The 27,842-nt window shown below is 40.8% G+C and overlaps 1 protein-coding gene and 2 long non-coding RNA genes across 6 annotated transcripts in view; 1 reads left to right on the top strand and 2 right to left on the bottom strand.

The window, feature by feature from the left end:
• Positions 1-222: 222 nt before the first annotated feature.
• Positions 223-5,285, bottom strand: LOC118940100. Its single transcript, XR_005036702.1, has 4 exons — positions 5,119-5,285; positions 4,897-4,975; positions 4,614-4,795; positions 223-355 (listed from the first exon to the last, which is right to left on the bottom strand). It is a non-coding gene; the product is annotated as an uncharacterized LOC118940100 (long non-coding RNA).
• Positions 5,286-6,351: 1,066 nt separating this feature from the next.
• On the bottom strand, positions 6,352-12,845 carry LOC118940423. Its single transcript, XR_005036977.1, has 3 exons — positions 12,377-12,845; positions 11,628-11,766; positions 6,352-6,761 (listed from the first exon to the last, which is right to left on the bottom strand). It is a non-coding gene; the product is annotated as an uncharacterized LOC118940423 (long non-coding RNA).
• A 77-nt stretch (positions 12,846-12,922) lies between these two features.
• tmem74b (transmembrane protein 74B) overlaps positions 12,923-27,842 on the top strand; it is a 31,303-nt gene continuing 16,383 nt past the window's right edge. The window contains exons 1-2 of one of the 4 annotated variants that reach the window (XR_002469199.2): positions 12,923-13,326; positions 14,779-15,684. Coding sequence is in view for 1 of the 4 variants with exons in the window: in XM_021568374.2 (XP_021424049.2) it covers positions 14,840-15,595 (756 nt within the window). In the remaining 3 variants the exon portion in view is untranslated. Of the gene's footprint in view, positions 13,327-14,778; positions 16,755-27,842 lie in introns of those variants that run through there. The other 3 variants (XR_005036976.1, XR_002469198.2, XM_021568374.2) reach the window with 3 other exon arrangements.

Here is a 27,842-nt window from a genome sequence, read left to right as displayed (position 1 = left end):
ACAAACTTTTTTAGGTTAAAAGACTATAAGATCACCCTATAGAATTTAGGAACAGCATTAGAATGTTTTTTTTATTGACTGACTTCGCAAGATAGAAGTGCACAGATAAAATCCCAGACTTGACACAGGAGACAACACAGGACAAGTACAATGATACAATCTCAGCCTTTACCATGCACGCCTTACAAAAAAAATGATACAAATGTAACAACTTGCCATCTTGGTAAGGTTCCCGTTGTTGATGTAATTTGCCTCTTGCAGGAACTCCCCTGCAACAGCAATTAGATTGCTGGCCACCTCTTCATCAATCAAATGACCGCTTGCCCACCGAAGGCTCCGCAACATGGTCTCTAGCCTGAAAAATAGACCGCAGACCCGATTGGCCCAGTGACATTTTATTTTTATGTAGTTAACAACCCCTAAAGTGTGCTCTTGTCTAAACTGTGCCAACTTGCAGAGACTCTGACCTATGATGACAATTGTGCATTGACAGGCGATGCAGTTTTAACTAGCTACAAATACAAACTAGCTGAAAAAAATGGTTCTTCGTACAGACATCGCATAATTATAAATCCACAGATGGCTCGGAATGTTGATATTGGGCTGATAAGCATCAAAAAGAACAGAGTCAACCACTGAGAGCAAAAATTAGAGGTCACAATACAGACGTAGTCAAGATAGTAGAAACAACAACAACAGTTTGTCACATTGAAATTATTCTTCAATATCTCTCAAAACAGACATGCATCTTCAACAGCTTCCTCTCTGTTACTCTTGTACCGCCACGTACTGTGAGACTCCATCACTAAGTAACTGTATGACTGTGCTCCTTAAAAACAAGGCACACAATGGCTAACAGTCAATGGTATACATAGAAGCCTCAATCATGCTAGTTCATTTAGCTGTGCTGATCATTTGTATCATTGTCATCGGTTTACAAACGATTGAGTTATCACAGGTCGGTTTTCAAAGGTATCAGGATGAATCAACTTCATAAATGTTTTGTGTCCTCGTTTAAGGGCATATAGACACTTTCAAGTCAAAACAAACAGGAATGTTTGGAATATACAGTGTGGTGATTACCTTGAAGATGATGCAATTGTGATAACATGACTTCTTTTGTGGTCTTTGTGTGTAAAATGTGAAGCTGACATCATGTTAACGATCATTCAATTGTCAAACTTCAAAATATCAATATTGCATTAACCGTAATATGATCCTGTGAGCATTATTGTGATGCCACCCACATTCATCTTTTGATTTACTTTCATTCATGAACCTTGAGTGAGAAGTAACCTGGTCCCAGATCTGTTTGTGCTATCATGTCAACTCCTTGTCATCTTTGGCATTACAAAAAGTGGCAAGGAGTGGCATGATGGCAAAAACAGACTGGTACCCAGGCTAAGTGGAAAGGTATTGTAGTGTATTCCAGTTGTGCATATGTGAAATGTATGTATTCACGTGTAATAACTGGACATTCATTCTCTCTTTAAAACTTCTTAAGGCTAGGGGGCAGTATTCGGACGTTCGGATGACTGACGTGCCCAAAGTAAACTGCCTGTTACTCAAGCCCAGAAGCTAGGATATGCATATAATTGGCAACATTGGATTGGAAAACACTCTGATGTTTCTAAAACTGTTAAAATAATGTATGTGAGTATAACAGAACTGATATGGCAGGCGAAAACCCGAGGAGAATCCATACAGAATTATTTTTTTGAGGTCACCACCCATTCAAATGCTTGTCTACGGGATATTCAAAGGAATTCCTCCCAGATTGCAGTTCCTATGGCTTCCACTAGATGTCAACAGTTTTTAGAAAGGCTTTCAGGCTTGTTTTTAGAAAAATGAGTTAATAATTTTAGTTTTTCAAGGTGGCTCTCATTTTGGACTGTAGTCTTGTAGTCTTGTGGCACGTGTGGATGCGGGCGCGCACTTCGTTATTTATCTCCGGTATTGAACATATGTATGTATGTCTTCCTAGCACCATAAAATACCGCTATGAATTACCATTTTTTTCTAAGGCGTCAAACTGCCGACGCGTTCACGTCACATTCATGTCACGTGACACATACACGTCATGTAGACGTAGTGCACACGTCATGTAGACGTAGTGTTCACGTCGTGTAACGTCACGTGTCAGTTTGCTTGTAAGTTTATTATGAAAGATCTTACCATGAACGCCTTAAAAACGTCTACATGTACAAAAAGAAATGTCATTGCCAGAGTAATCTAATCAATTTCATTTGTCAATTTAGCTAAAATAGGCATATCACCTCAATACAAAAATTATTAGGCTAGTTGATATTTCAGCCAGCCACCATTACTGTGTAGATATGCCTATTTCTCACATCAATACAGACACAAGGGCTTCTTTGTTGGAGGTAGCCCTATTCAGAAATAAGGGATAGTCAAGGTCTCTAGTGGCACATTCAAAACAACTCGGAAATCGTCAATCTCTGACTTCCGACTTCTGTGCGTTCAAGACAACAGGGAACTCGGAAAAAAACGAACTCAGACTGGGATTTCATTTTTTGGAACGGTCATCCAACGGTCATCCAGAAACTCTGGAAACTCTGGCATCTTTCTCTGACCTGAAAATCACTGATATCATGATTTGACCTCGTCCCCCCCTACCGTAAAATACCAAAAAGATAGAATCGTATGTGTCTATGCATAGACCAAACAGTTTAACAGATAAATACTTTTTAATTAATTTCAGTGCAGTTGCATTCTTATGCATAACTTTAGCCTAAACAGAACCGAAAACACGTCGCACTCAGCAAAGAAATCTGCATGCTCATTGAAAATACACTACCTGCATAATGGGGCTTGTGCCAGATCCTCCAGCAATGCAATATTTGCCATTTTGGACAAGTCACAATGCCTCAGTGTTGCCTTTTATATTATTTAACTGGTTTAACTAAATTGCCTCCAACATTACATTCCACTCTTTCTAATTAACTTTATTCAATTAGGCTTAAATGGTTTCATGTTTATGTATTCGATAGCATCCTAAGAAAACTATTAGTAGCTTAAGTGTCTATAAAAGAAAAATTAACTATTATTATATTAACTTTTTTCGTCATAGTTTATGATTTGGGTCCGGTATGTCAATCCTTTCTCCATTTGGTGGATGGCATTTCATTAGCAGTTTGACTTTTCTACCACATGGTCAGAGGTCCGCTTAAATTTTTACACACATTCTCAAGTATAAGTACAAATGGATATATCCCACTTTGCTTAGAAATGATCGCACGCATGGTTTACGAACATTTCTATTTGTATGCAACGTTAATAAATGAGGGCCCTGACTTTTCCCCACGTCATATTTGTTACCGATCAGGCTAATGTATTCCTGTTAATGTTACTTGCCATCTTCTGCTTTTTATGAATAAATAGACATTGGGGTAAAAAAAAAATGTATATTTTAATGACCCCCCTCCACACATTGTTACTTACCTTGCTGATCCCAAAGTCATCCAATTTCCACTCCATTCATATGCAAATACATTTGATTCATACACTGGCTTGTCTGTCTGGGATGTTTTCACTTTAAACAGGCCTTCCCTTATCTACGCAGAAATAATATTATGATTTTATTTTTTACAAATCATAGCTACAACAATGAATAATATTGAGCTAACAAATAATAAATAAATTACAATTTACAATAATAAACACCTCATGAAACACCTGTGAATACCAAGCTGGCAATATTTTAAATTTAAATAAAAAATATGTATATTTTTTTGGTACGTGTGTCCGTTTACTTTCACAGATTTGTTTTGCACACTCACATGGCAATCAGACTGAAATACTGAATTCTGGCGTGTGGAATGGAGAGGAGGTGGGTGCTGTGTGGATGGGAGATTCAGCCTGTCACTTGTTTTCAACAGGCAGTCAGTCTAGGAAGGGGGACTCGAAGAGGGAAACTGCAAAGTCCAGGCGCTGCTGCTCTCTTTGTTCTGAGTGTTTGCAGTGCTAGTGTTTTTAGCTTATCTGTGCATCTCACATTATGTGCCCAGTAAGATCATTTTCTTGCTCTTTCTCAGCAGATAATGACCACATGACAATAAGAGTAGCTGATGCAATGAAAAGTTGGAGGGTGGTTGGTAAAGGAGGATCAGGTGGATCCATGTCTGGGTTTTAGGCAGAACCCCTAGGTCCTGGAGAACAGGAGCAGAGTGAAGGGAACAGGGTAGGAGACAGACGTTAACAAGCAAACACACAGGTTGCAGGTTTATCAGGTACTGAATGTAAAAATACAGTTATTGAATGATTTAATTTAAATGTTTGATTAAATATGCAATAATGTTAAAAGGATACCTGTCTGTAATTTTTTATGTCAGTGGGCTTGATGTGGGAGGTAAGGGATGGTCCCTGGAAAAGATAGAGAAACTCCAGGGTGGTGTCATGACCCCCATGACCCCCATACACCTTAACAGTACCTACCTGGAAGTGGCGGTTACTTAACGTGACCCAGTGGTTAGCCTTGAGATGGACTATTTGGAGAAACCCCTGGGCCAGTTTTGGTACTTCTGACAGTATGGCGATACCACCCAATGAGAAGGCAAATGCAAATAGTTATCATCTGAGATTTGTATATTTACCTTAACGGATGGGGACCCCAGCTAGAAGCGAAAGAGCAGCAAGGTTTCCCAGGTCTCGCCTTCCTTTTGTCCTTCTTCCAAGCCAAGTCATTTGCCCGGATGTCGAAGCACTTGGTCCCCTTGATTCTCATCTGGTGGCTTTCCTTCTGTTTCTCCTGTGCCTTGTCCATGTACAGTCTCACCTTGATTGATAATAGAAATAAATGCAATTATATTTTCACATTATTAAATATACATCTCTTGGAAGGCCAGAAAATAAATAACTGGGGACAATAATTTTTACCTGGTCAAAAATCTCCACATCCTTCTCATCCCATGCCTGAAGGTGGTCCTCGAAGGTGTTCTGATCTGGTTTGACACATCTATCACATCAGGTGGAGTTTCAGTGACCTCAAAGTACGTTGTACAAAAATAGCAATAGAAAAAAATCACTAGCGCTAAGTCAATCACACAATTTTTATACTACAGTATATGCAATAATTGTATATACAATTGCATTGTCTACCTCAGTAAACAGCTGTGGCTCCTGTCCGTACATCAGGCGATAGGGTGAGAACTCTGGAGGCCTGGACGCTACCGTTGTGTGCAACGATAATTACCTTCAGATTGTCTTCCCACCATTCCCACCATCCAAAGTCCATCCATGGCAGTCCATCCAAACCTGGAGTCACCATACAGCTACACATGATATATTGTACTCAAATGTCAATTTCAAAAACAAACGCTAAATTATTGAAGGCCTATGCAAAACAATGCTACAACCATTACATTATTAACCGCTGACATTCTCTGACACCAACTAGCCTAGAGCTAACCAACACTTAGCCAAGCTCAATTTGGTTAGCATCAAGCTAGCGAACTGTTAAACTCTTATTCTTGTACTAATATTCACATATTTACATAATACCTAAAGTAAACTGAGCCTTTGTTAATAGAAAATAAAACTTTGGTGAAAAAAAAGTACAGAAAGTTCAGACGCCATCTTAATCCTTTCTCTTACATGTGAACCATTAGCAACTTCGCAAACCCCATTACTTTACAATGGGAAAAATACCAACCAGTTTTTCACTCTGTGAAAACTCCCTTCAATTGCCTTCAAACATCACCAAACTCATGGTCTGTCTAATTAACCATGTTACCTCAATATTTTGAGTCACATGGCACTTTTGCACATTATATACCTGAATTAATAGAGTAAAATGATGAGATGGAGAAATGTTCATTTTCAGTAATAGTCATTCTCCAAGATTGAAGAAGAAATCTCCAAGATCTCACTAACTCACTCCATTGGCATCACAGCTCCCCCTAGCGGTAGTAATCACATACATAACATTTAAATACCTGGGAGGCCTTTTCTTTACAGAAAACCACAGAACCACCACTGCAATATAGGCCTACACTCAGAAGGTGCTATCTACAAACTAAAATGAATCTTCCACCGTCCCCATAGGAGAACCCTTTATTGGTTACAGGTAGAACCCCTTCCACAGAGGGTTCTACATGGAACCAAAAAGACTTCTCCCTGGAACCAAAAAGTGTTCTCCTTTGGTGACAGCCACAGAACCATGTTGGAACCCCTTTCTCAAAGAGTACACTCGAAAATTTTAACCTGTTAAGTTTACAGCATTTATTTCAGTACTCAAACATCTGCCAGGTATTCGAGATAACACGCAACATAGCACCATCACCTTTGAAGGTTTTTGTCAACCTCTGCTCAGACTTAAATAGCAGTGTTCCAAGAACCTCCACCAGGGGTGACTGTAGTATCCTCAAAGGAATAAAAAGGAGACGAGGGCACCCCCACTCATTTTAGATCCCATGGGGTCTTTATTTTCATACTGTATGCTCTCACTCTCATCACAATCTACTTTGCCCTTTTCTCGTGTCTTTTCTTGGAACGCCATCCATACACAACACACACTACTTGTTTACATTTCTCACATTTTAGGCTTCCAGCTTTGACCTTGGATGGATCATGTTGCAATGAGATGGGCACAGAGGTATGCATGTACAGTCCTTTTCAGTGTGCTGGCAAATTAATTGAACAGGAGAAGAGGATGTGGTTGCTTGTAGAGGGAGAGCTGTGTGGGTGGTGGGTAGAACAGCTACAGTGACGCTGATTGGTTGCTCTGGCTCATCACTTCTTGGCTAAAAGAAAGATAGATTTAGAAATTAGTTCGATCTTGCTCAAACAGTTCAACAGCTGAAAAGCCTTCATTAACATACTCCCAGAGATAGCAAGACATTCAATATTCACTGAATGAAGTAGCCTACCCATCCCCATTTACAATTTCATTCATCAATTAAATAAGTTATACCATAGCACATTCAATGACATTACTATTGTAGATTATATACTACTCCAGTATCTTTATTTATTTTTTATTTTACCTTTATTTAACTATGCAAGCTCAGTTAAGAACAAAAAACAGTGGGTTAACTGCCTTGTTCAGGGGCAGAAAAACAGATTTTTACCTTGTCAGCTCGGGGATTCAACACTCTAACCACTAGGCTACTTGCCGCCCCTACCTTGTGCAATACCATAATCATTGAATGAAGTAGCGTACCCATCCACATTTCTAATTTAATTAATAATTTAGATGAATAATACAAGCACATAGTTACATTATTTTAGAATAGGCTACTCTTGTATCCACACTATATTAGGACACTGTTATGATTTCATTGGTCTTGTCAGGCATGATTTTAAGGTCTTCGATTGAAGTTGTGTATCGTACCTTGTTCCCAACTTCAGTGAAAAGTAGTTATACATCCCCCATTCAATATAGTTTGAGTGTGAATGTGTAGGCTTAGTGACAATTGAAAAATAAACCCATAGCTTCAGCACACAATGACTTGTAAGGATAGTGTATTACAATGTAAAATATGTAAATATCCTATTGCACCACGTCTGTATATGTCTTATGTAGCAAAGTTTGAAATAGTGTTTTTTACATTAGATAAAAGTAGAGACTCAGAGCTATAAAATTGTATATCATACAGTACAGTTGAGGAACAATGAGAACATAATTTTGCTTTGAAAGCTGGAGAGAGCTTCTTTGTCTATACCCATCCATTGTTCACACCTCATAAGGATGGGACCCCTTTTAACAAATTTAAATTGCCTAAAATGACATACTCAAATCTAACTGCCTGTAGCTAGGACCTGAAGCAAGGATATGCATATTCTTGATACCATTTGAAAGGAAACACTTTGAAGTTTGTGGAAATGTGAAATCAATGTAGGATAATATAACACATTAGATCTGGTAAAAGATAATACACATATTGTTTTTCCCATCGTCTTTAAAATGCAAGAGAAAGGCCATAACATCACATAGTAGATTAGGTGCAATTTAGATGTTGGCTACCAGAACAGCAGTGTGTGTGCAAAGTTTCAGACTGATCCAGTGAAGCATTACATTACTGCACAACATTTTGAATCAGGTCTACCCAAATGTGCCGAATTGGTCAATTGATACATTTCCAAGAACATAACTACAGAGAACATACAAAAATCTTTTGGTAATAAAAAATGTACATTTACGCACTCCCAGGGTGTGGGGCCATAAAAGAAGGGGCTTCAAACTGTAGAACCCAGTTCCTACATTTGAATACAAAAATTGATTTTATCAAACAAAACTAGGCCACTTTTTATCTCGGAGACCCTCAGGATGACAAATCAGAGCAAGATTACTGAATGTAAGTACATTATTTACCTTTAGAGGTGAACGTATCAAACCAATTAGCGTGATAAAAGTTTGTTGTTGTGCACTCTCCTCAAACAATAGCATGGTCTTTTTTCACTGTAATAGCTACTGCAAATTGGACAGTACAGTTAGATTAACAAGAATTTAAGCTTTCTGCACATTTAAGACATGTCTGTCCTGGGATTTTGTCCTGGAAAATAGGCTGTTACTTACGTCATTCTAGTCAGCAACAACCGTCCCGGTATAGGGACAGCGATCATATAGAGGTTTAAGCTTTAGCCCAACCCATCTCTTTAATAAATATTTTTCAAGCTAGGGCCTATTTTTCTCCACTTCCTGTCTGACTCACATGCCCAAAGTAAACTGCCTGTTACTCAGGCCCAGAAGCCAGGATATGCATATACAGTGGGGCAAAAAAGTATTTAGTCAGCCACCAATTGTGCAAGTTCTCCCACTTAAAAAGATGAGAGAGGCCTGTAATTTTCATCATAGGTACACTTCAACTATGACAGACAAAATGAGGGAAAAAAATCCAGAAAATCACATTGTAGGATTTTTTATGAATTTATTTGCAAATTATGGTGGAAAATAAGTATTTGGTCAATAACAAAAGTTTCTCAATACTTTGTTATATACCCTTTGTTGGCAATGACAGAGGTCAAACGTTTTCTGTAACTCTTCACAAGGTTTTCACACACTGTTGCTGGTATTTTGGCCCACTCCTCTATGCAAATCTCCTCTAGAGAAGTGATGTTTTGGGGCTGTTGCTGGGCAACACGGACTTTCAACTCCCTCCAAAGATTTTCTATGGGGTTGAGATCTGGAGACTGGCTAGGCCACTCCAGGACCTTGAAATGCCACGTTTCATCTTCAATGCCTTTGCTGATGGAAGGAGGTTTTCACTCAAAATCTCACGATACATGGCCCCATTCATTCTTTCCTTTACACGGATCAGTCGTCCTGGTCCCTTTGCAGAAAAACAGCCCCAAAGCATTATGTTTTCATCCCCATGCTTCACAGTAGGTATGGTGTTCTTTGGAATCTTTGTCCTCCAAACACGACAAGTTGAGTTTTTACCAAAAAGTTATATTTTGGTTTAATCTGACCGTATGACATTCTCCCAATCTTCTTCTGGATCATCCAAATGCTTTCTAGCAAACTTCAGACGGGCCTGGACATGTACTGGCTTAAGCAGGGGGACACGTCTGGCACTGCAGGATTTGAGTCCCTGACGGCGTAGTGTGTTACTGATGGTAGGCTTTGTTACTTTGGTCCCAGATCTCTGCAGGTCATTCACTAGGTCCCCCCGTGTGGTTCTGAGATTTTTGATCACCGTTCTTGTGATCATTTTGACCCCACGGGGTGAGATAAGGCGTGGAGCCCCAGATCGATGGAGATTATCAGTGGTCTTGTATGTCTTCCATTTCCTAATAATTGCTTCCACAGTTGATTTCTTCAAACCAAGCTGCTTACCTATTGCAGATTCAGTCTTCCCAGCCTGGTGCAGGTCTACAATTTTGTTTCTGGTGTCCTTTGACAGCTCTTTGGTCTTGGCCATAGTAGAGTTTGGAGTGTGACTGTTTGAGGTTGTGGACAGGTGTCTTTTATACTGATAATAAGTTCAAACAGGTGTCTTTTATACTGATAATAAGTTCAAACAGGTGCCATTAATACAGGTAACGAGTGGAGGACAGAGGAGCCTCTTAAAGAAGAAGTTACAGGTCTGTGAGAGCCAGAAATCTTGCTTGTTTGTAGGTGACCAAATACTTATTTTCCACCATAATTTGCCAATAAATTCATTAACAATCCTACAATGTGATTTTCTGGATTTTTTTTTCTCATTTTGTCTTTCATAGTTGAAGTACCTATGATGAAAAGTACAGGCCTCTCATCTTTTAAGTGGGAGAACTTGCACAATTGGTGGCTGACTAAATACTTTTTTGCCCCACTGTATACACACACACACACACACAGACATAGGCTATGGTCGTTCTCATACAAACAAACAGACCCTCACTCACAATCTTTATATTTTGCAAATAAAATGTAAAAACAATCACAAATAATATGTTATATTAATTTCAAACAATGACATTAGCATGAGAGCAACTTACCAGTCCAAAACAATGTCCTCTCCATTAAAAAAATATGCCTCAGTTTCAGAGTCTTCAAAATGGAGTCTTCAAAAAACAGATCTGTCTCACTTTCACAATGAATTTCCTCTAAAATTGTTTCTACATTCGTATATCTAGTCTTAGAATTAGCTTTCCTTGACTTATTCGCCATGATGTTGGATAAATAAACAGCTGAAGATGCAAGTCACCGAAATACTGTTGTGCGTAATAAGCTTTGCTCCTTCACGGTTGAATTGGCAATGGCGAAAGAACGGTCTTTACGCCAGCGTTCAATGGAAAGGTTTGTCTTACAACAAAGAATCATGGGATATTGCCGTTTACCTCTGCTCATTGGCTATCCACCCAGCTAGATTTCAAGATGATCAGTGGCCATTGGGTTAAAATACAGTCAATCAACGAGACAGTGGTCATATAATTGGTGCACAATGGGTTCGTCACTTGTTGTCTTCCAATCGTTTGGATTAGCAAGATTCTAGGCTTTCGAACCATGTGAGACACTTGTATTTTCATGAATGTTTAATATGACTATTTATGTAGCGATCACCGTATGTTGTCGAATTTAATCCCGCTAACGGGTTCGGTGCGCAGAGAGGTTAACTTGCTAGCTTGTTTGTTAACTTACTTCCAGACACAAATGAGAGAACAGCTCACTGAACATTACTCGCCCTAGCTGAACTGGTTAGGCTGTTATGTTAACCAGAGCGTTGGTGACTGCCACTGTGCTGTCAGATTGTCCGTTCGAAAATTCAGAGCATTTCGCTCTCAACGTTCTGACCATAACAGCAGTCAAGCACCCAAGCTACCTGGCTAACATTGGCTAGCTACTTCCAGACCCGAATGAGAAAACACCCCACTCTGACCATTTTACTCGCCCTAGCAGAGCTAGTTAGGCTGACACACTCAGATGAGAGTCTTTTGTTAAGACATGTAGCTAGCTAAACAATGAACCATAATCCCAGCTCATGACGTTACTACGCTACATGAATCTGCAGGGAGCTAACCAATCAGGTTCAATGTTAGCTAGCTAACATTAGGCTATAACTAGTCAAGCAAATGGCTCTGAGATACCGAATAATAAGATCATACACGTAATGTTAGCTAGCGGGCCACTTTCTGTCAAAATTTTAAACATGTAATATCTGAAAGTCTAGCGAGTTACATTATCTTACCTATATACATCATGGATGGCCGCGTCTCCTGTCGGATGCCATGGTTGCCCTTAGTTTGAAGATGTAATCCGGAGACAGGCTTTTTTTCTCCATCTCCTTAGCCAGCATACTCAAATTTCACTGATTTCAAAACTCGGTCCTCCAGAATGTGGAGAGCATACACGTAACGTTAGCGAGCTAACAGTACACTCAAACTTGACATTAGGCTTATCCAGTTTTACTATGTGATACATAAAAAAGCTGTTTTAGATAGGATTACCTAGACACACAGACCAGCTCAAATAGATAAATGGGTGCTATTTGGCAGACCAATCCAAACTCACCTCTGGGCATGTCCAGCCCACTCATTATTTCAGACAATCATGGCTAACGGGAAGGTTGCTGACTTTTTCTGTGGCTAAACCAACTAGGCTAATTTTGATTTAAAAAAAACATATGTTCTAACAGCTCTCTGTGAAGTAGTGACCTGTGACATATTCCTAGTTTCCTGAAACTGGCCACATATTTGATTTTACAATTTAATTAACCCATGAAATAAATAATACTAGCACATCAAATTGCATTATTATTGTACACCAGCCTATTCCCCTATCGACACATTAAATAGTATTGCCTAAGTGCTTTCGACAATACGTTATCAACTCGTTTTCAATAAAAAGTAATTATTTTCATATTAACCAAATTTGCCTTATCAACACAGTAGGCCTATATTTCCTATCGATATCACAACTTAAATATAGCCTACTTACTACTCAATCGGATCAGGGAGATCTTGATAGTTTCCTTAGAGTCGTTGAAAATAATTATCTGGGGCAGACACTCTCGAAAATCGCTTCTGTCGCTTGTAAAAAAACAAAACAAAATGAATGTCTGTGTTGCCGCCGAGCTCTCAAATAACGTGCCCTTCTCTCACTCTATGAACAGTCACTGCAATCCAGATTCCTTAGGATGTCTCTACCCTGAACCCTAAACTATAACCCCTAACTAACACTAAACTTAACCATTTTACATGTATAGTTGATTGAGGGAGGGATATCCCAACAATCCTGAATAGCACGGACCCCCTGGGAACACCTATGAACTCCTCTATTTGACTGAAAGCCATGGACACAACTCTTATTGGTTGTCTGATGTAGGTTACTGGGAACTGGTAACAACAGAGTCTGTGATTGGCTATACAGCGAGATAAGATAACATACCATGCGATGTTAGACAGATAACCTATAGATTGGACATAATCTTTTCTAGGCAATTAGGGATAACAGGATAGCAATAACAGGAAATACACAAGCCATAGGCTACACTATAGCTCAAGGTGGCTACTTCGGAATGTCGGCGTGCACGGGAAAAACTGTAAATTTGTAACATTTATGGTTGAGATTTAATTAATATAAACTATGCATGTTCGTTGCACATGCCAAGTCAGTCAGAAGTTCAATGGACAGCCACGTGGTAGTATGGTTGACTAGGCTTAATTCTGGCACATATCACCCCTATAGTGCAGGTAAACGTTTTTAATGTCATTACTGTCAGCTCCACAACCAGCTGAAGCGATGCGCTCCCTTTCAACCACCAATTTCATGGCACCGTTTGTTTGCGCATGGCCAGTTGCTCTCTAGGTCTTTCGGTCCCCCTCGAAACAACCGGCATCTTTGCACTGCACTACAACATCTTATCACTGGAGCGTCAACGCTTGGGGGTAGGTCCATTTTTGTGTTTAATATTGATATATCAATAGAGTAGGCTGTCTTTTTTTGGATAGGATGTTTATAATATTATTGTAGTGTATGCGGTTCTTGTTGAATAGTCCTCTTTAATTGATTGATACTTAGATATAGATAGGCGATATACTACCGGTCAACATACCTAATTTAATCCAATACATAGGCGACGTTTTTGTGATGGGAATCAAGGTCATGCCAGGGTTGATTTTGCGCTGTTTTTAAAGACGATTAAACCCCTATCATGGGCAGAAATAGAAGGTATTTCATGAAATGTAAATCATATAAAAATGTGTCAGTCGCCCACTGTTATTGGTATATGTCGCATATATTGTCACAGACCCTTATCAAACTGTTAGATAATCTGCTAATTGTAGGCTGAACTGATAATGAAAAGTCTGTTCTTGTTAACATATCAACGTTTTTTGAAGCCTTGACTTTCTCCACCCAGTTTAATGATAATCAGAGCAGCTGTGTTACCAGTCGCACTACATGGTCTTCCTTCTAGGTTAGAGGGTGGGAGGGATGCATTCATTCCCATAAATAGCCTACAATCAGTGACTTGAGTGAAGTGTTTTTAAGATGCATAATGTCAGTATAAGGATAGCCTCTAGATGAATCTGAGAACATATTTTGGTAAGACTTTTAATAACACTGCTAGTTTAACTCCAAGCACAGAAATTATTTTGCTTAGAATTAATCATGCAAACACTTTGTGGCACAGAGTCAGTGAGATTCAAAGCTATTTCATGTCCTCTATCCATGGAATTAATCCACTGAGACAGCAGGATGTCATTTTAGTCTATTAACCCGGACCCCATTTCAAAGGGAAAAAAGTGCTCATTAAAATCAGGTGTGGCTAATTAATGGGCGTGGCCAGCACACCTGAACACACTTAACAGGGTAGAGGATAGAGAGTTTTGTTGACACTGAGAATGGAATGTATATGTTTTTAAATAACATTCTTATAAATGTTTTCTTGTGGTTTTTATGGAAACTTTTCTTAATTTTCTGAGAACATGACTTTTGAACCATGAGGAATCCTGCTGAAAATGTTGTGCTGAAGTACTGAAATTCCCACAGAAGAACGTTGTTTCTAAATGTTCTCTAAACATTTTGAGATCATTACTTTAAACATGAGGAAACATTGTGCTGAAATTCCCACTTAAGGTTCTCAGGATGTCATGTACTAGTTGGGACGTCTCACTCCATGACCAAGGTTGACACACTTCAACGCTTTGTTGTTTTGTTATGGCTACATGTTATTTTATTGCTTTTGAATAAAGATATATATGGCTTAAAATTAGATTTAAATTGTATTTATATTTCACAAAATATTGCGGACTATTCAAATTTGAGCGGCAGACACCGCATGCATGATAGCTATGCAGCCTGTTAATGCTATTTCATAATTTAAAATATTCCTGCAGGTATTTGGCAAAATAAGGAAGGGTGGCCAAATCATGACCTGAGCAGATCGACTGAATTTCGATGGAGTCTTTGAATGCCGTAGAGCTCTGTGAATTGGGGGATGGCGACAAGCCCGCTACCTGCGAGGTCACTACAACTCCGCGAAAAGCTACCCAGTCAAGACCTCGGACAGTAGCTAGCACTGGAATCGAGAACACGTCATATCAGGACGAGGAGCACGAGACGAGGTTCAGTCCCCAGGGAGCAGACAGCTCGAGTGTTCATCGGTCCACGTCTAATGACAGGGGCTATCAGTCACAACCCCGGCCTTTCCAGCGAGATGAGCTGTCACACCGCTCAGAGGCGGGACATGAGACTGACTTTAAAAACCATTCACTCGACTACGGTTTCCTATTTGCCATGGTGTTCTTGGTGAGTGGAATTGTACTGGTGGTCATTGCCTACACCATTCCCCGAGAGGCTAAGGTCAACCCAGACCTGGTGTCAGCCCGTCAGATGGAGAAACTGGAGATGTACTACACACAACTGGGCTCGCACCTCGACAAGTGTATCATAGCAGGCCTGGGACTGTTGACTCTAGGGGGAATGCTCTTGTCCATCTTGCTAATGGTGTCCATATGCAAAGGTGAGCTGTACCACCGGAGGACATTTTTCCAACCCAGGAAAACATACGGGTCGATTCACCTCCGGATGAGACAGTTGGGCGAGGGGGAAGAATCTCTGTTTGAATGTGAACTTAGCCACACTGGCACCACAGCTCTAGCCACTAGGCCTACAGATGGAACACAGGTGCACAGTGGCACCCAACAGGAGTAGCACAATACGAGCACGTTTCTATCCACAGACCTATTTCAAGGGTTGTAATCATTACTTAACGGGCTTTGTAAAAAAGTGAAGCCAGCAAGGTAAGCCGACTGTGGTTAAGACTATATAAGAGCACATTTGGAAATGCACATCATGTATTGTTAGATGTAGGATCAAGTCAGAGACTGAAATAGATAGGCTATGAAAAGCACAATGGGCACCCTTGAGGAATGAATAGGATAGGCTAACTTGACATGCTGCAAATAATGGCTATCGGACTCTTTAAGAATTGAATATACAGTATTTCTGGATATCATAAATGAACAAAACATGTACAATATGTATAGACCTACAAATGTTATTTACATGACATTTTAGTCATTTAGCAGACACTCTTATACAGTAGTGAGTGCAGACATTTTCGTATTTGTTCGTACTGGTCCCACGTGAGAATCAAACCCACAACCCTGGCATTGCAAGTGCCATGCTCTACAAACTGAGCCACACGGGACATTATTATCATGTAAGGATACAATATGCCTTAAACTTAGTCACTGTAAACATACCAAGCTCCTGTGAGCCAATAAGCCAAGGTAAATATGTAGCAACTCACTGGAACCACTTAATCTATTGGATTTTTATTATAACATGATCTTGGTAAGAATATACAGCAGCACAAACAAACAAAAATCCAAGCAAGTGAAATGTTTAGATTTGCATTAGAGGCTTTTGGACAGGTTTTTGATTAAGAAAACCAAAGATTTTATTTCATAATGATGTAGAAATATATACCAAATTTGGAAAACTAGAAACAACTTTTACATCAGAATGTCTTAAGGGGAGGATGTCCGCACAATCATCCCAGTGGTTTGGACAAATATAGCCTTTATCTTTATAAAAACATCAGTCATTCGGTAAAACAGTCATCTAAAGTTAATAATGGAAGTGTAGGTGTGAATTTCTCTCTCTCGGGCTCTTGCTCTCATGCTTTCTTTTTTAAAATCAGCCAGTTTAACACCAGCACATAAGTAATTTATGTATTATAAATATTAAATCAAATCAAAGTTTGTCACTTCGCCGAATACAACAGGTGTAGACTTGACAGTGAAATGCTTACTTACAGGCCCTAACCAAGAGTGCAATTTTTAAGTAAAAAATAGGTATTAGGTGAACAATAGATAGGTAAAGAAATAAAAGACAGTGAAAAATAACAGTAGCGAGGCTATATACAGTAGTGAGGCTATATACAGTAGTGAGGCTATATACAGTAGTGAGGCTATATACAGTAGCGAGGCTATATACAGGCACTGCTTAGTCAGGCTAATTGAGGTAGTATGTAGAGGTAGTATGTACATGTAGGTATGGTTAAAGTGACTGTATATATGAGAAATGGAGAGTAGTAGTAGTAGAGTAAAAGAGGGGGTGGTGGGTGGCGGGACACAATGCAGAGTCCGAGTCCTTTAGTTGACATTTGGCAAACTCCAAGCAGGCTGTCGTGTGCCTTTACTGAGGAGTGGCTTACGTCTTGCCACTCTACCATAAAGGCCTTATTGGTGGAGTGCTGCAGAGATGGTTGTCCTTCTGGAAGGTTCTCCCATCTCCAGAGGAACTCTGGAGTGCTGTCAGAGTGACCATTGGGTTCTTGGTCACCTCCCTGACCAAGGCCCTTTTGCCCCAATTGCTCAGTTTGGCCGGGCAGTCAGCTCTGGGAAAAGTCTTGGTGGTTCCAAACTTCTTCCATTTAAGAATGAAGGATGAACAATGGAAACCAGATGCACCTGAGCTCAATTTCAAGTGTAATAACAAAGGGTCTGAATACTTAAGGTATTTCTGTTTTTTATTCTTTATACATTTGCCAAAAACTCTAAAAACCTGTTTTCGCTTTGTCATTACGGGATATTTTGTGTAGGTTGATGAAGAGTTTATTTATTTAATTCATTTTAGAATAAGCCTGTAATGTAACAACATTTTTGATGAAGTCGAAATGGGCCTGAATAATTTCTGAGTGCATGTGGTGGTACAAGAGTAACAAAGAGGACACTGTTGAAACTGCATATGTATTTTGTGAGATAATGTCAAAATCCAATGCCTCATGACAATTTAAGAATAATTTCAACGTGACAAACTTTTGTTTCTTCTCTCTCAACTCTACGTCTCTTGTGTCCTCTTTATTTTTCCTCTGTGGTTGACTTTTGTTGCTTATCAGCACCATATAAACATTCAGAATCCTCTGTGTATTTAAATAAGACTGTCCTGTGATAGAATTGGTTATCTGATTGATAGAGGCAGTGGAACACAGGTAGGTTTTTCTACAGTGTATTGAATACTTCTTGTATCCTTTTTGAATACCTTGATTTTTCAATGTAGCTGCAGTGCCATTATGCAGTGCCATCATACTTTGGTAGAGAGCCCCTTTGGAAGTTTTGTGCATATTTTCCATGGTGACCATCTGGCTAGTTCGGGGTCAATTCCATTGACTAATTTGAAATGGAATTGACCGACCCCAATTTAGGGCTGGTCTATTCCTTTAATGAACTTATTGAGCACATCTCATGTAAGATGGTATCAAGGGTCAGGGGTCACTATGTCAGAAGACAGTGAGATGAGTGGGCAGGTATAGGCTACTTTTAGTTTTCCACTTGCCAATATGACGACCAGTTAAATCCCAATGGCATTAGAAGGCACATAGGCCTGGGGTTTAGCATGTCTGACAAGTTAAACTCCCTGATCCTATTATTGTAGGCTGTGGAGCTGCAGATAAAGGGACATTTGCTGAAATGCAGGACACACAAATACTAGAGAGGTAACAGAAAACCTGAATGGAAAACGTGGGACAACTACTGAAAAAGCCCGCTATTGAGTTAATGTGACTGCAGAGTGCAATCCAGAATGGATACTGTACACAGAGTATGTTTGCCTGTTACTCCAGTTTAATTCAGACAGATGCCTTGGGTCAGATCCCCTAGGTTTTCCTTTGGGTGTTTTCACCATAGAAATATAATTATTAAAACATTGAGTGTATACCCATGAGTGATCCAGTCAAATTGCTGTGGTCTGAAGGGGTTTTTTCCATTCTAGGAATTATATTTCTATGGTTTTTACTGTAATTCCTTCTGTTCATTGTTATGGGTCTGTGATAATACATATAAACCCTAGAACTGACCATTGAGGTGAATTGATTGATAGATTTAGATTCAAATGAAAAAAAAAAAATGAATTAGATAGAGAAGCTAACTATTCTCGCCAACTATCATAGAATCAAGAACTGTGTCCACTCCATATGCTCCATTTCTACTAGGGCAAGCTCTTAGAATGCATCATCATAACAGGACACAACATCATAATTGGAAACAACCTCTGCCACTGACTAACATGCTGCTGAACAAGACCTTAGCTTGTCCCTATAGTGATATGCATAGTAAACATATATGACAGAGAAGAGTAATGAATGTCTCTCCCTGTGTCTTGTCCCTCTGAGGCTCCGTCCCACATGGCACCCTAGTGCATCTGATTCAATCAGATCGAGCGTTAACATGCGCTGGCCGACATCCGCATAGTGGTTGTTTTACCGGTGTTGGAGGTGTAACTGTGCTATGAGCTGACAAATAGGTGAGTGGCTACTCCTGTGTGTCACCAACCACTCCCTTTCTTATTATCCCTTTCATATTAGAAGTTCAAATGGTGATATAAAGTGTAGGTTCTATCGTTGATTGAAATAATGACAGCCATGTTTTCACGTTAATTTGGATGTTGAATAAAGTGGATGAAGTGCCTTCAGAAAGTATTCACATCAAATGTCGATATAAAGTGTAGGTTCTATCCTTGATAGAAATAATGACAGCCATGTATTCACGTTCATTTTAGATGTGTGTGTGTGTGTGTGTGTGGGGGGGGGGGGTTAAAGTTCCTTCAAAAGGATTCACATCCCCTTGACTTTGTCCACATTGTTGTTTTCCAGTCTGAATTAAAAATGTATGAAATTCCGAATTATTTTTGTTTTTGTCACTGGCCTACACACATTTTTACAAATTAAGTTATTGACTACACTTTGGATGGTGTATCAATACACCCAGGCACTACAAAGATACAGGCGTCCTTCCTAACTCCGTTGCCGGAGAGGAGGAAAAACGCTCAGGGATTTTACCTTGAGGCCAATGGTGACTTTAAAACAGTTACATCGTTTAATGGCTGTGAAAGGAGAAATCTGAGGATGGATTAACAACATTGTATTTATTCCACAACACTAACCTAATTTAGAGTGAAAAGAATGAAGCCTGCACATATTTCAAATATTCCAAAACATGCATTCTGTTTGCAACAAGGCACTAATGTAATACTACAAAAAAAATGTGGCAATGCAATTAACCTTTTGTCCTGAAAATTAAAAGTGTTATGTTTGAGGCAAACCCAATACAACACATTACCTAGTACCACTCTCCATATTTTCAAGGATAGTGGTGGCTGAGTCATGTTATGGGTATGCTTCTAATCGTTAGTGACTTGGGAGTTTTTCAACATAAAAAAGAAATGGAATGGAGACAAGCACATGCAAAATCCTAGAGGAAATCCTGTACCAGTTCAGTCTGCTTTCCAGCACACACTGGGAGAATTCACCTTTCAGCACACAGGAGGTGGGTGGCACCTTAATTGAGGAGGACAGGGCTCATAGTAATGGCTGGAGCAGCATGGAATCAAATACAAACACATGGTTTGATGCCATTCTACAGTCGTGGCCAAAAGATTTGAGAATTACACAAATATTAATTTTCACAAAGTCAGCTGCCTCAGTTTGTATGATGGCAATTTGCATATACTCCAGAAAGGAATGAAGAATGATCAGATGAATTGCAATTAATTGCAAAGTCCCTCTTTGCCATGCAAATTAACTGAATCCCAAAAAAACATTTCCACTGCATTTCATCCCTGCCACAAAAGGACCAGCTGACATCATGTCAGTGATTCTCTCGTTAACACAGGTGTGAGTGTTGACGAGGACAAGGCTGGAGAACACTCTGTCATGCTGATTGAGTTCAAATAACAGACTGGAAGCTTCAAAAGGAAGGTGGTGCTTGGAATCATTGTTCTTCCTCTGTCAACCATTGTTACCTGGAAAGAAACATGTGCCGTCATCATTGCTTTGTACAAAAGGGGTTCACAGGCAAGGATATTGCTGCCAGTAAGATTGCACCTAAATTAACCATTTATTGGGTCATCAAGAACTTCAAGGAGAGCGGTTCAATTGTTGTGAAGAAGGCTTCAGGGCGCCCAAGAACTCCACCAAGTGCCAGGACCGTCTCCTAAATTTGATTCAGCTGCAGGATCGGGGCACCACCAGTACAGAGCTTGCTCAGAAATGGCAGCAGGCAGGTGTGAGTGCATCTGCACGTGTAACAGGATAGACTTTACGTCACTAGCACGCACCATTGAAACGCCACTAGCACGCACCATCGCTAACTAGGTAGCCATCTCACATCGGCACACCAGACCATCCTCCAAAAGTCTTCGACTCAGTGTGCGTGTGTAGCCGATGTGAGATGGCTAGCTAGTTAGCGATGGTGCGTGCTAGTGGCGTTTCAATCAGTGACGTCACTCACTCTGAGACCTTGTGTGCGTGTGTAGCCGAGCAAAGAAGAAGCAAAGAAGTGCAGCAAAGAGGCTCCAGGAAAAACATCGGGGACAGACTGATATTCTGCAAAAAGGTACAGGGATTGGACCGCTGAGGACTGGGGTAAAGTCATTTTCTCTGATGAATCCCCTTTCCGATTGTTTGGGGCATCCGAAAAAAAGCTTGTCCGGAGAAGACGAGGTGAGCGATACCATCAGTCCTGTGTAAAGCATCCTGAGACCATTCATGTGTGGGGTTGCTTCTCAGCCAAGGGAAGGGTCTCACTCACAATTTTGCCTAAGAACACAGCCATGAATAAAGAATGGTACCAACACATCCTCCGAGAGCAACTTTTCCCAACCATCCAGGAACAGTTTGGTGATGAACAATGCCTTTGCCAGCATGATGGAGCACCTTGCCATAAGGCAAAAGTGATAACTAACTGTCTTGGGGAACAAAACAGATATTTTGGGTCCATGGCCAGGAAACTCCCCAAACCTTAATCCCATTGAGAACTTGTGGTCAATCCTCAACAGACGGGGGAACAAACAAAACCCCACACATTCTGTCAAACTCCAAGCATTGATTATGCAAGAATGGGCTGCCATCAGTCAGGATGTGGCCCAGAAGTTAATTGACAGCATGCCAGGGCGGATTGCAGAGGTCTTGAAAAAGAAGGGTCAACACTGCAAATATTGACGCTTTGCATCAACTTCATGTAATTGTCAATAAAAGCCTTTGACACTTATGAAATGCTTGTAATTATACTTCAGTATTCCATAGTAACATTGACAAAAATATCTAAAGACACTGAAGCAGCAAACTTTGGAAATTAATATTTGTGTCATTATCAACTTTTGGCCACGACTGTATTCACTCCATTCCAGCCATTATTATGAGCCGTCCTCATCTCAGCGGCCTCCACTGTTTCAGCAGGACAATAACCTAAAACACAAGGCCTAATCTACATTGGAGTTGCTTACCAAGAAGAGAGTGAATGTGACTGAGTGGCCGAGTTACATTTTTGACTTAAATCTATGCCAAAACCTGAATGGTTGTCTACAAATGAACAACCAATCTGACAGAGCTTGAAAAAATCTGAAAAGAATAATGGTCAAATGTTGCACATTCCAGGTGTGGAAAGCTCTTAGCGATTTACCCTAGAACGACTCACAGCTGTAATCGCTGCCAAAGGTGATTATGACTCTGGGTTGGATACATAATCTGGATACATACAGTATGTGTTTATTTTCATAGAATATTTCTTCCACTTTGACATTAAAGTATTTTGTGTAGTCAAATTACAATTAAATCCATTTCACTCCCACTTTGTAACACAACAAAATGTTGAAAAAGTCAAGGGGTGTGATTACTTTCTGAAGTGTAGACAATAGAACATCACGAATTAGAGTGTTGGAACTTGTAACACGGTTGCATGAACTTCTAATGGGGCTGCATGGAATTTGTCAGATATAAAGTTTGGTGTGGTTTCATTTCATCCAATAGCAGTGTCCGTGGCAAGGTAACACAAGGAGCCGCATGTGATTTTGACAGCTCTAATGCAGTTCCACCTCCGACACCGCCAAAATAACCGCTATGCAGATGTTGCTAGCAAGGATCTGTTACAATCTATTTTTATTTATTTTTTATTTCACCTTTATTTAACCAGGTAGGCTAGTTGAGAACAAGTTCTCATTTGCAACTGCGACCTGGCCAAGATCAAGCATAGCAGTGTGAACAGACAACACAGAGTTACACATGGAGTAAACAATTAACAAGTCAATAACACAATAGAAAAAAAAGGGGGAGTCTATATACAATGTGTGCAAAAGGCATGAGGAGGTAGGCGAATAATTACAATTTTGCAGATTAACACTGGAGTGATAAATGATCAGATGGTCATGTACAGGTAGAGATATTGGTGTGCAAAAGAGCAGAAAATTAAATAAATAAAAACAGTATGGGAATGAGGTAGGTGAAAATGGGTGGGCTATTTACCAATAGACTATGTACAGCTGCAGCGATCGGTTAGCTGCTCAGATAGCTGATGTTTGAAGTTGGTGAGGGAGATAAAAGTCTCCAACTTCAGCAATTTTTGCAGTTCGTTCCAGTCACAGGCAGCAGAGTACTGAAACAAAAGGTGGCCAAATGAGGTGTTGGCTTTAGGGATGATCAGTGAGATACACCTGCTGGAGCGAGTGCTACGGATGGGTGTTGCCATCGTGACCAGTGAACTGAGATAAGGCGGAGCTTTACCTACTAAGGACTTGTAGATGACCTGGAGCCAGTGGGTCTGGCGACGAATATGTAGCGAGGGCCAGCCGACTAGAGCATACAAGTCGCAGTGGTGGGTGGTATAAGGTGCTTTAGTGACAAAACGGATGGCACTGTGATAGACTGCATCCAGTTTGCTGAGTAGAGTGTTGGAAGCCATTTTGTAGATGACATCGCTGAAGTCGAGGATCGGTAGGATAGTCAGTTTTACTAGGGTAAGCTTGGCGGCGTGAGTGAAGGAGGCTTTGTTGCGGAATAGAAAGCCGACTCTTGATTTGATTTTCGATTGGAGATGTTTGATATGAGTCTGGAAGGAGAGTTTGCAGTCTAGCCAGACACCTAGGTACTTATAGATGTCCACATATTCAAGGTCGGAACCATCCAGGGTGGTGATGCTAGTTGGGCATGTGGGTGCAGGCAGCGATCGGTTGAAAAGCATGCATTTGGTTTTACTAGCGTTTAAGAGCAGTTGGAGGCCGCGGAAGGAGTGTTGTATGGCATTGAAGCTCGTTTGGAGGTTAGATAGCACAGTGTCCAATGACGGGCCGAAGGTATATAGAATGGTGTCGTCTGCGTAGAGGTGGATCAGGGAATCGCCCGCAGCAAGAGCAACATCATTGATATATACAGAGAAAAGAGTCGGCCCGAGAATTGAACCCTGTGGCACCCCCATAGAGACTGCCAGAGGACCGGACAGCATGCCCTCCGATTTGACACACTGAACTCTGTCTGCAAAGTAATTGGTGAACCAGGCAAGGCAGTCATCCGAAAAACCGAGGCTATTGAGTCTGCCGATAAGAATATATATGGTGATTGACAGAGTCGAAAGCCTTGGCAAGGTCGATGAAGACGGCTGCACAGTACTGTCTTTTATCGATGGCGGTTATGATATCGTTTAGTACCTTGAGTGTGGCTGAGGTGCACCCGTGACCGGCTCGGAAACCAGATTGCACAGCGGAGAAGGTACGGTGGGATTCGAGATGGTCAGTGATCTGTTTGTTGACTTGGCTTTCGAAGACCTTAGATAGGCAGGGCAGGATGGATATAGGTCTGTAACAGTTTGGGTCCAGGGTGTCTCCCCCTTTGAAGAGGGGGATGACTGCGGCAGCTTTCCAATCCTTGGGGATCTCAGACGATATGAAAGAGAGGTTGAACAGGCTGGTAATAGGGGTTGCGACAATGGCGGCGGATAGTTTCAGAAATAGAGGGTCCAGATTGTCAAGCCCAGCTGATTTGTACGGGTCCAGGTTTTGCAGCTCTTTCAGAACATCTGCTATCTGGATTTGGGTAAAGGAGAACCTGGAGAGGCTTGGGCGAGGAGCTGCGGGGGGGGGGGGGGGGGGGGGCGGCGCTGTTGGCCGAGTTTGGAGTAGCCAGGCGGAAGGCATGTCCAGCCGTTGAGAAATGCTTATTGAAGTTTTCGATAATCATGGATTTATCGGTGGTGACCGTGTTACCTAGCCTCAGTGCAGTGGGCAGCTGGGAGGAGGCGCTCTTGTTCTCCATGGACTTCACAGTGTCCCAGAACGTTTTGGAGTTGGAGCTACAGGATGCAAACTTCTGCCTGAAGAAGCTGGCCTTAGCTTTCCTGACTGACTGCGTGTATTGGTTCCTGACTTCCCTGAACAGTTGCATATCACGGGGACTATTCGATGCTATTGCAGTCCGCCACAGGATGTTTTTGTGCTGGTCGAGGGCAGTCAGGTCTGGAGTGAACCAAGGGCTGTATCTGTTCTTAGTTCTGCATTTTTTGAACGGAGCATGCTTATCTAAAATGGTGAGGAAGTTACTTTTAAAGAATGACCAGGCATCCTCAACTGACGGGATGAGGTCAATGTCCTTCCAGGATACCCGGGCCAGGTCGATTAGAAAGGCCTGCTCACAGAAGTGTTTTAGGGAGCGTTTGACAGTGATGAGGGGTGGTTGTTTGACTGCGGCTCCGTGGCGGATACAGGCAATGAGGCAGTGATCGCTGAGATCCTGGTTGAAGTCTACTTATTGTAGTAGAATTAGGAATTGCTCATCTTATGTTAGGGTCCAGCCAAAGAGCATTCATATCTGCTTACATCATGAATACCATTACAGATGTAGGATCTTAATTTGAGTCAGTTTGCTACAGCAGGAAAACAATTCTGCAGCAGCAGGACACATGCATTATGTGGATTATAATTAAAGGATATTTTTGTGGTATATCCATTTTTTGTTAGGGCAAATCAAGCCGTAGTAATTTCCGCTTAGAAATGTCTAACTCTAGATACAGTGAAGAGGTCACTCCGGGATGCTGGCCTCCTAGGCAGAGTTTCAAAGAAAAAGCCATATCTCAGACTGGCCAATAAAAATAAAAGATTAAGATGGGCAAAAGAACACAGAAACTGGACAGAGGAATCCTGCCTAGAAGGCCAGCATCCCGGAGTCGCCTCTTCGCTGTTGACGTTGAGACTGGTGTTTTGCGGGTACTATTTAATAAAGCTGACAGTTGAGGACTTGTGAGGCGTCTGTTTCTCAAACTAGACACTCTAGTGTACTTGTCCTCTTGCTCAGTTGTGCACCGGGGCCTCCCACTCCTCTTTCTATTCTGGTTAGGGCCAGTTTGCTCTGTTCTGTAAAGGGAGTAGTACACAGCGTTGTACGAGATCTTCAGTTTCTTGGCAACTTTTCGCATGGAATAGCCTTCATTTCTCAGAACAAGAATAGACTGACGCGTTTCAGAAGAAAGTTATTTGTTTCTGTCCATTTTGAGCCTATAATCGTACCCACAAATGCTGATGCTCCAGATACTCAACTAGTCTAAAGAAAACCAGTTGTATTTAATCAGCAAAATAGTTTTCAGCTGTGCTAACATAATTGCAAAAGGGTTTTCTATTGATCAATTAGCCTTTTATGATAAACTTGGACTAGCTAACACAGGGTGCCATTGGAACACAGGAGTGATAGTTGCTGATATTAGCCCTCTGTATGCCTATGTAGATATTACATTACAAATCTGCCATTTTCAGCTACAATAGTCATTTAGAACATTAACAATGTCGACCCTGTATTTATGATCAATTTTATGTTAATTTAATGGACAAGAAATGTGCTTTTCTTTCAAAAATGTCTAAGTGACCCCAAACTTTTGAACGTGCGTGCGTGCGTGTGTGTGTGTGTGCGCAGTTGAAGTCGGAAGTTTACATACACTTAGGTTGGAGTCAGTAAACTTTTTTTCCACTCCACAAATGTCTTGTTAACAAACTGTAGTTTATGCAAGTCGGTTAAGACATCTACTTTGCATGACACAAGTAATTGTTTACAGACAGATTATTTCACTTAAAATTCACTGTATTACAATTCCAGTGGGTCAGAAGTTTACATACAATAAGTTGACTGTGCCTTTTAAACAGTGTGGAAAATTGCAGAAAATGATGTCATGGCTTTAGAGGCTTCTGATAGGCTAATTGACATCGTTTGATTCAATTGGATGTGTACCTGTGGATATATTGCAAGGCCTACCTTCAAACTCAGCCTTGCTTGACATCATGGGAAAATCAAAAGAAATCAGCCAAGACCTCATAAAACAAATTTGTAGACCTCCACAAGCCTGGTTCATCCTTGGGAGCAATTTCCAAACACCTGAAGGTACCACGTTCATCTGTACAAACAATAGTAACCAAGTATAAACACCATGGGACCATGCAGCCTTCATTCCGCTCAGGAATGAGACGCGTTCTGTCTCCTAGAGATGAACGCACCTTGGTGCGAAAAGTGCAAATTAATCGCAGAACACGGTTTACAACTGCACATGTGGACAACGATTGTACTTTTTGTAGAAATGTCCTCTGGTCTGATGAGACAAAAATAGAACTGTTTGTCCATAATGACCATCATTATATTTGGAGGAAAAAAGGGGGGGCTTGCAAGCCGAAGAACACCATCCCAACCGTGAAGCACGGGGTAGCAGCATCATGTAGTGGGGGTGCTTTGCTGCAGGAGGAACTGGTGCATTTCACAAAATAGATGGCTTCATGAGAGAATTTTTTTTTTTTTATATATTGAAGCAACATCTCAAGACATCAGTCAGAAAGTTAACACTTGGTCGCAAATGGGTCTTCCAAATGGACAATGACCCCAAGCATACTTCCAAAGTTGTGGCAAAACGGCTTAAGGACAACAAAGTCAAGGTATTGGAGTGGTCATCACAAAGCCCCGACCTCAATCCTACAGAAAATATGTGGGCAGAACTGAAAAAGAGTGTTCGAGCAAGGAGGCCTACAAACCTGACCTGGTTACACCAGCTCTGTCAGGAGGAATGGACCAAAATTCACCCAACTTATTGTGGGAAGCTTGTGGAAGGCTACCCAAAACGTTTGTCCTAAATTAAACAATTTAAAGGCAATTCTACCC

Source organism: Oncorhynchus mykiss, chromosome 17 (assembly GCF_013265735.2).
Source record: "Oncorhynchus mykiss isolate Arlee chromosome 17, USDA_OmykA_1.1, whole genome shotgun sequence".
Lineage (NCBI taxonomy): Eukaryota > Metazoa > Chordata > Actinopteri > Salmoniformes > Salmonidae > Oncorhynchus > Oncorhynchus mykiss.
This window is presented reverse-complemented; position numbering and strand designations above follow the sequence as displayed.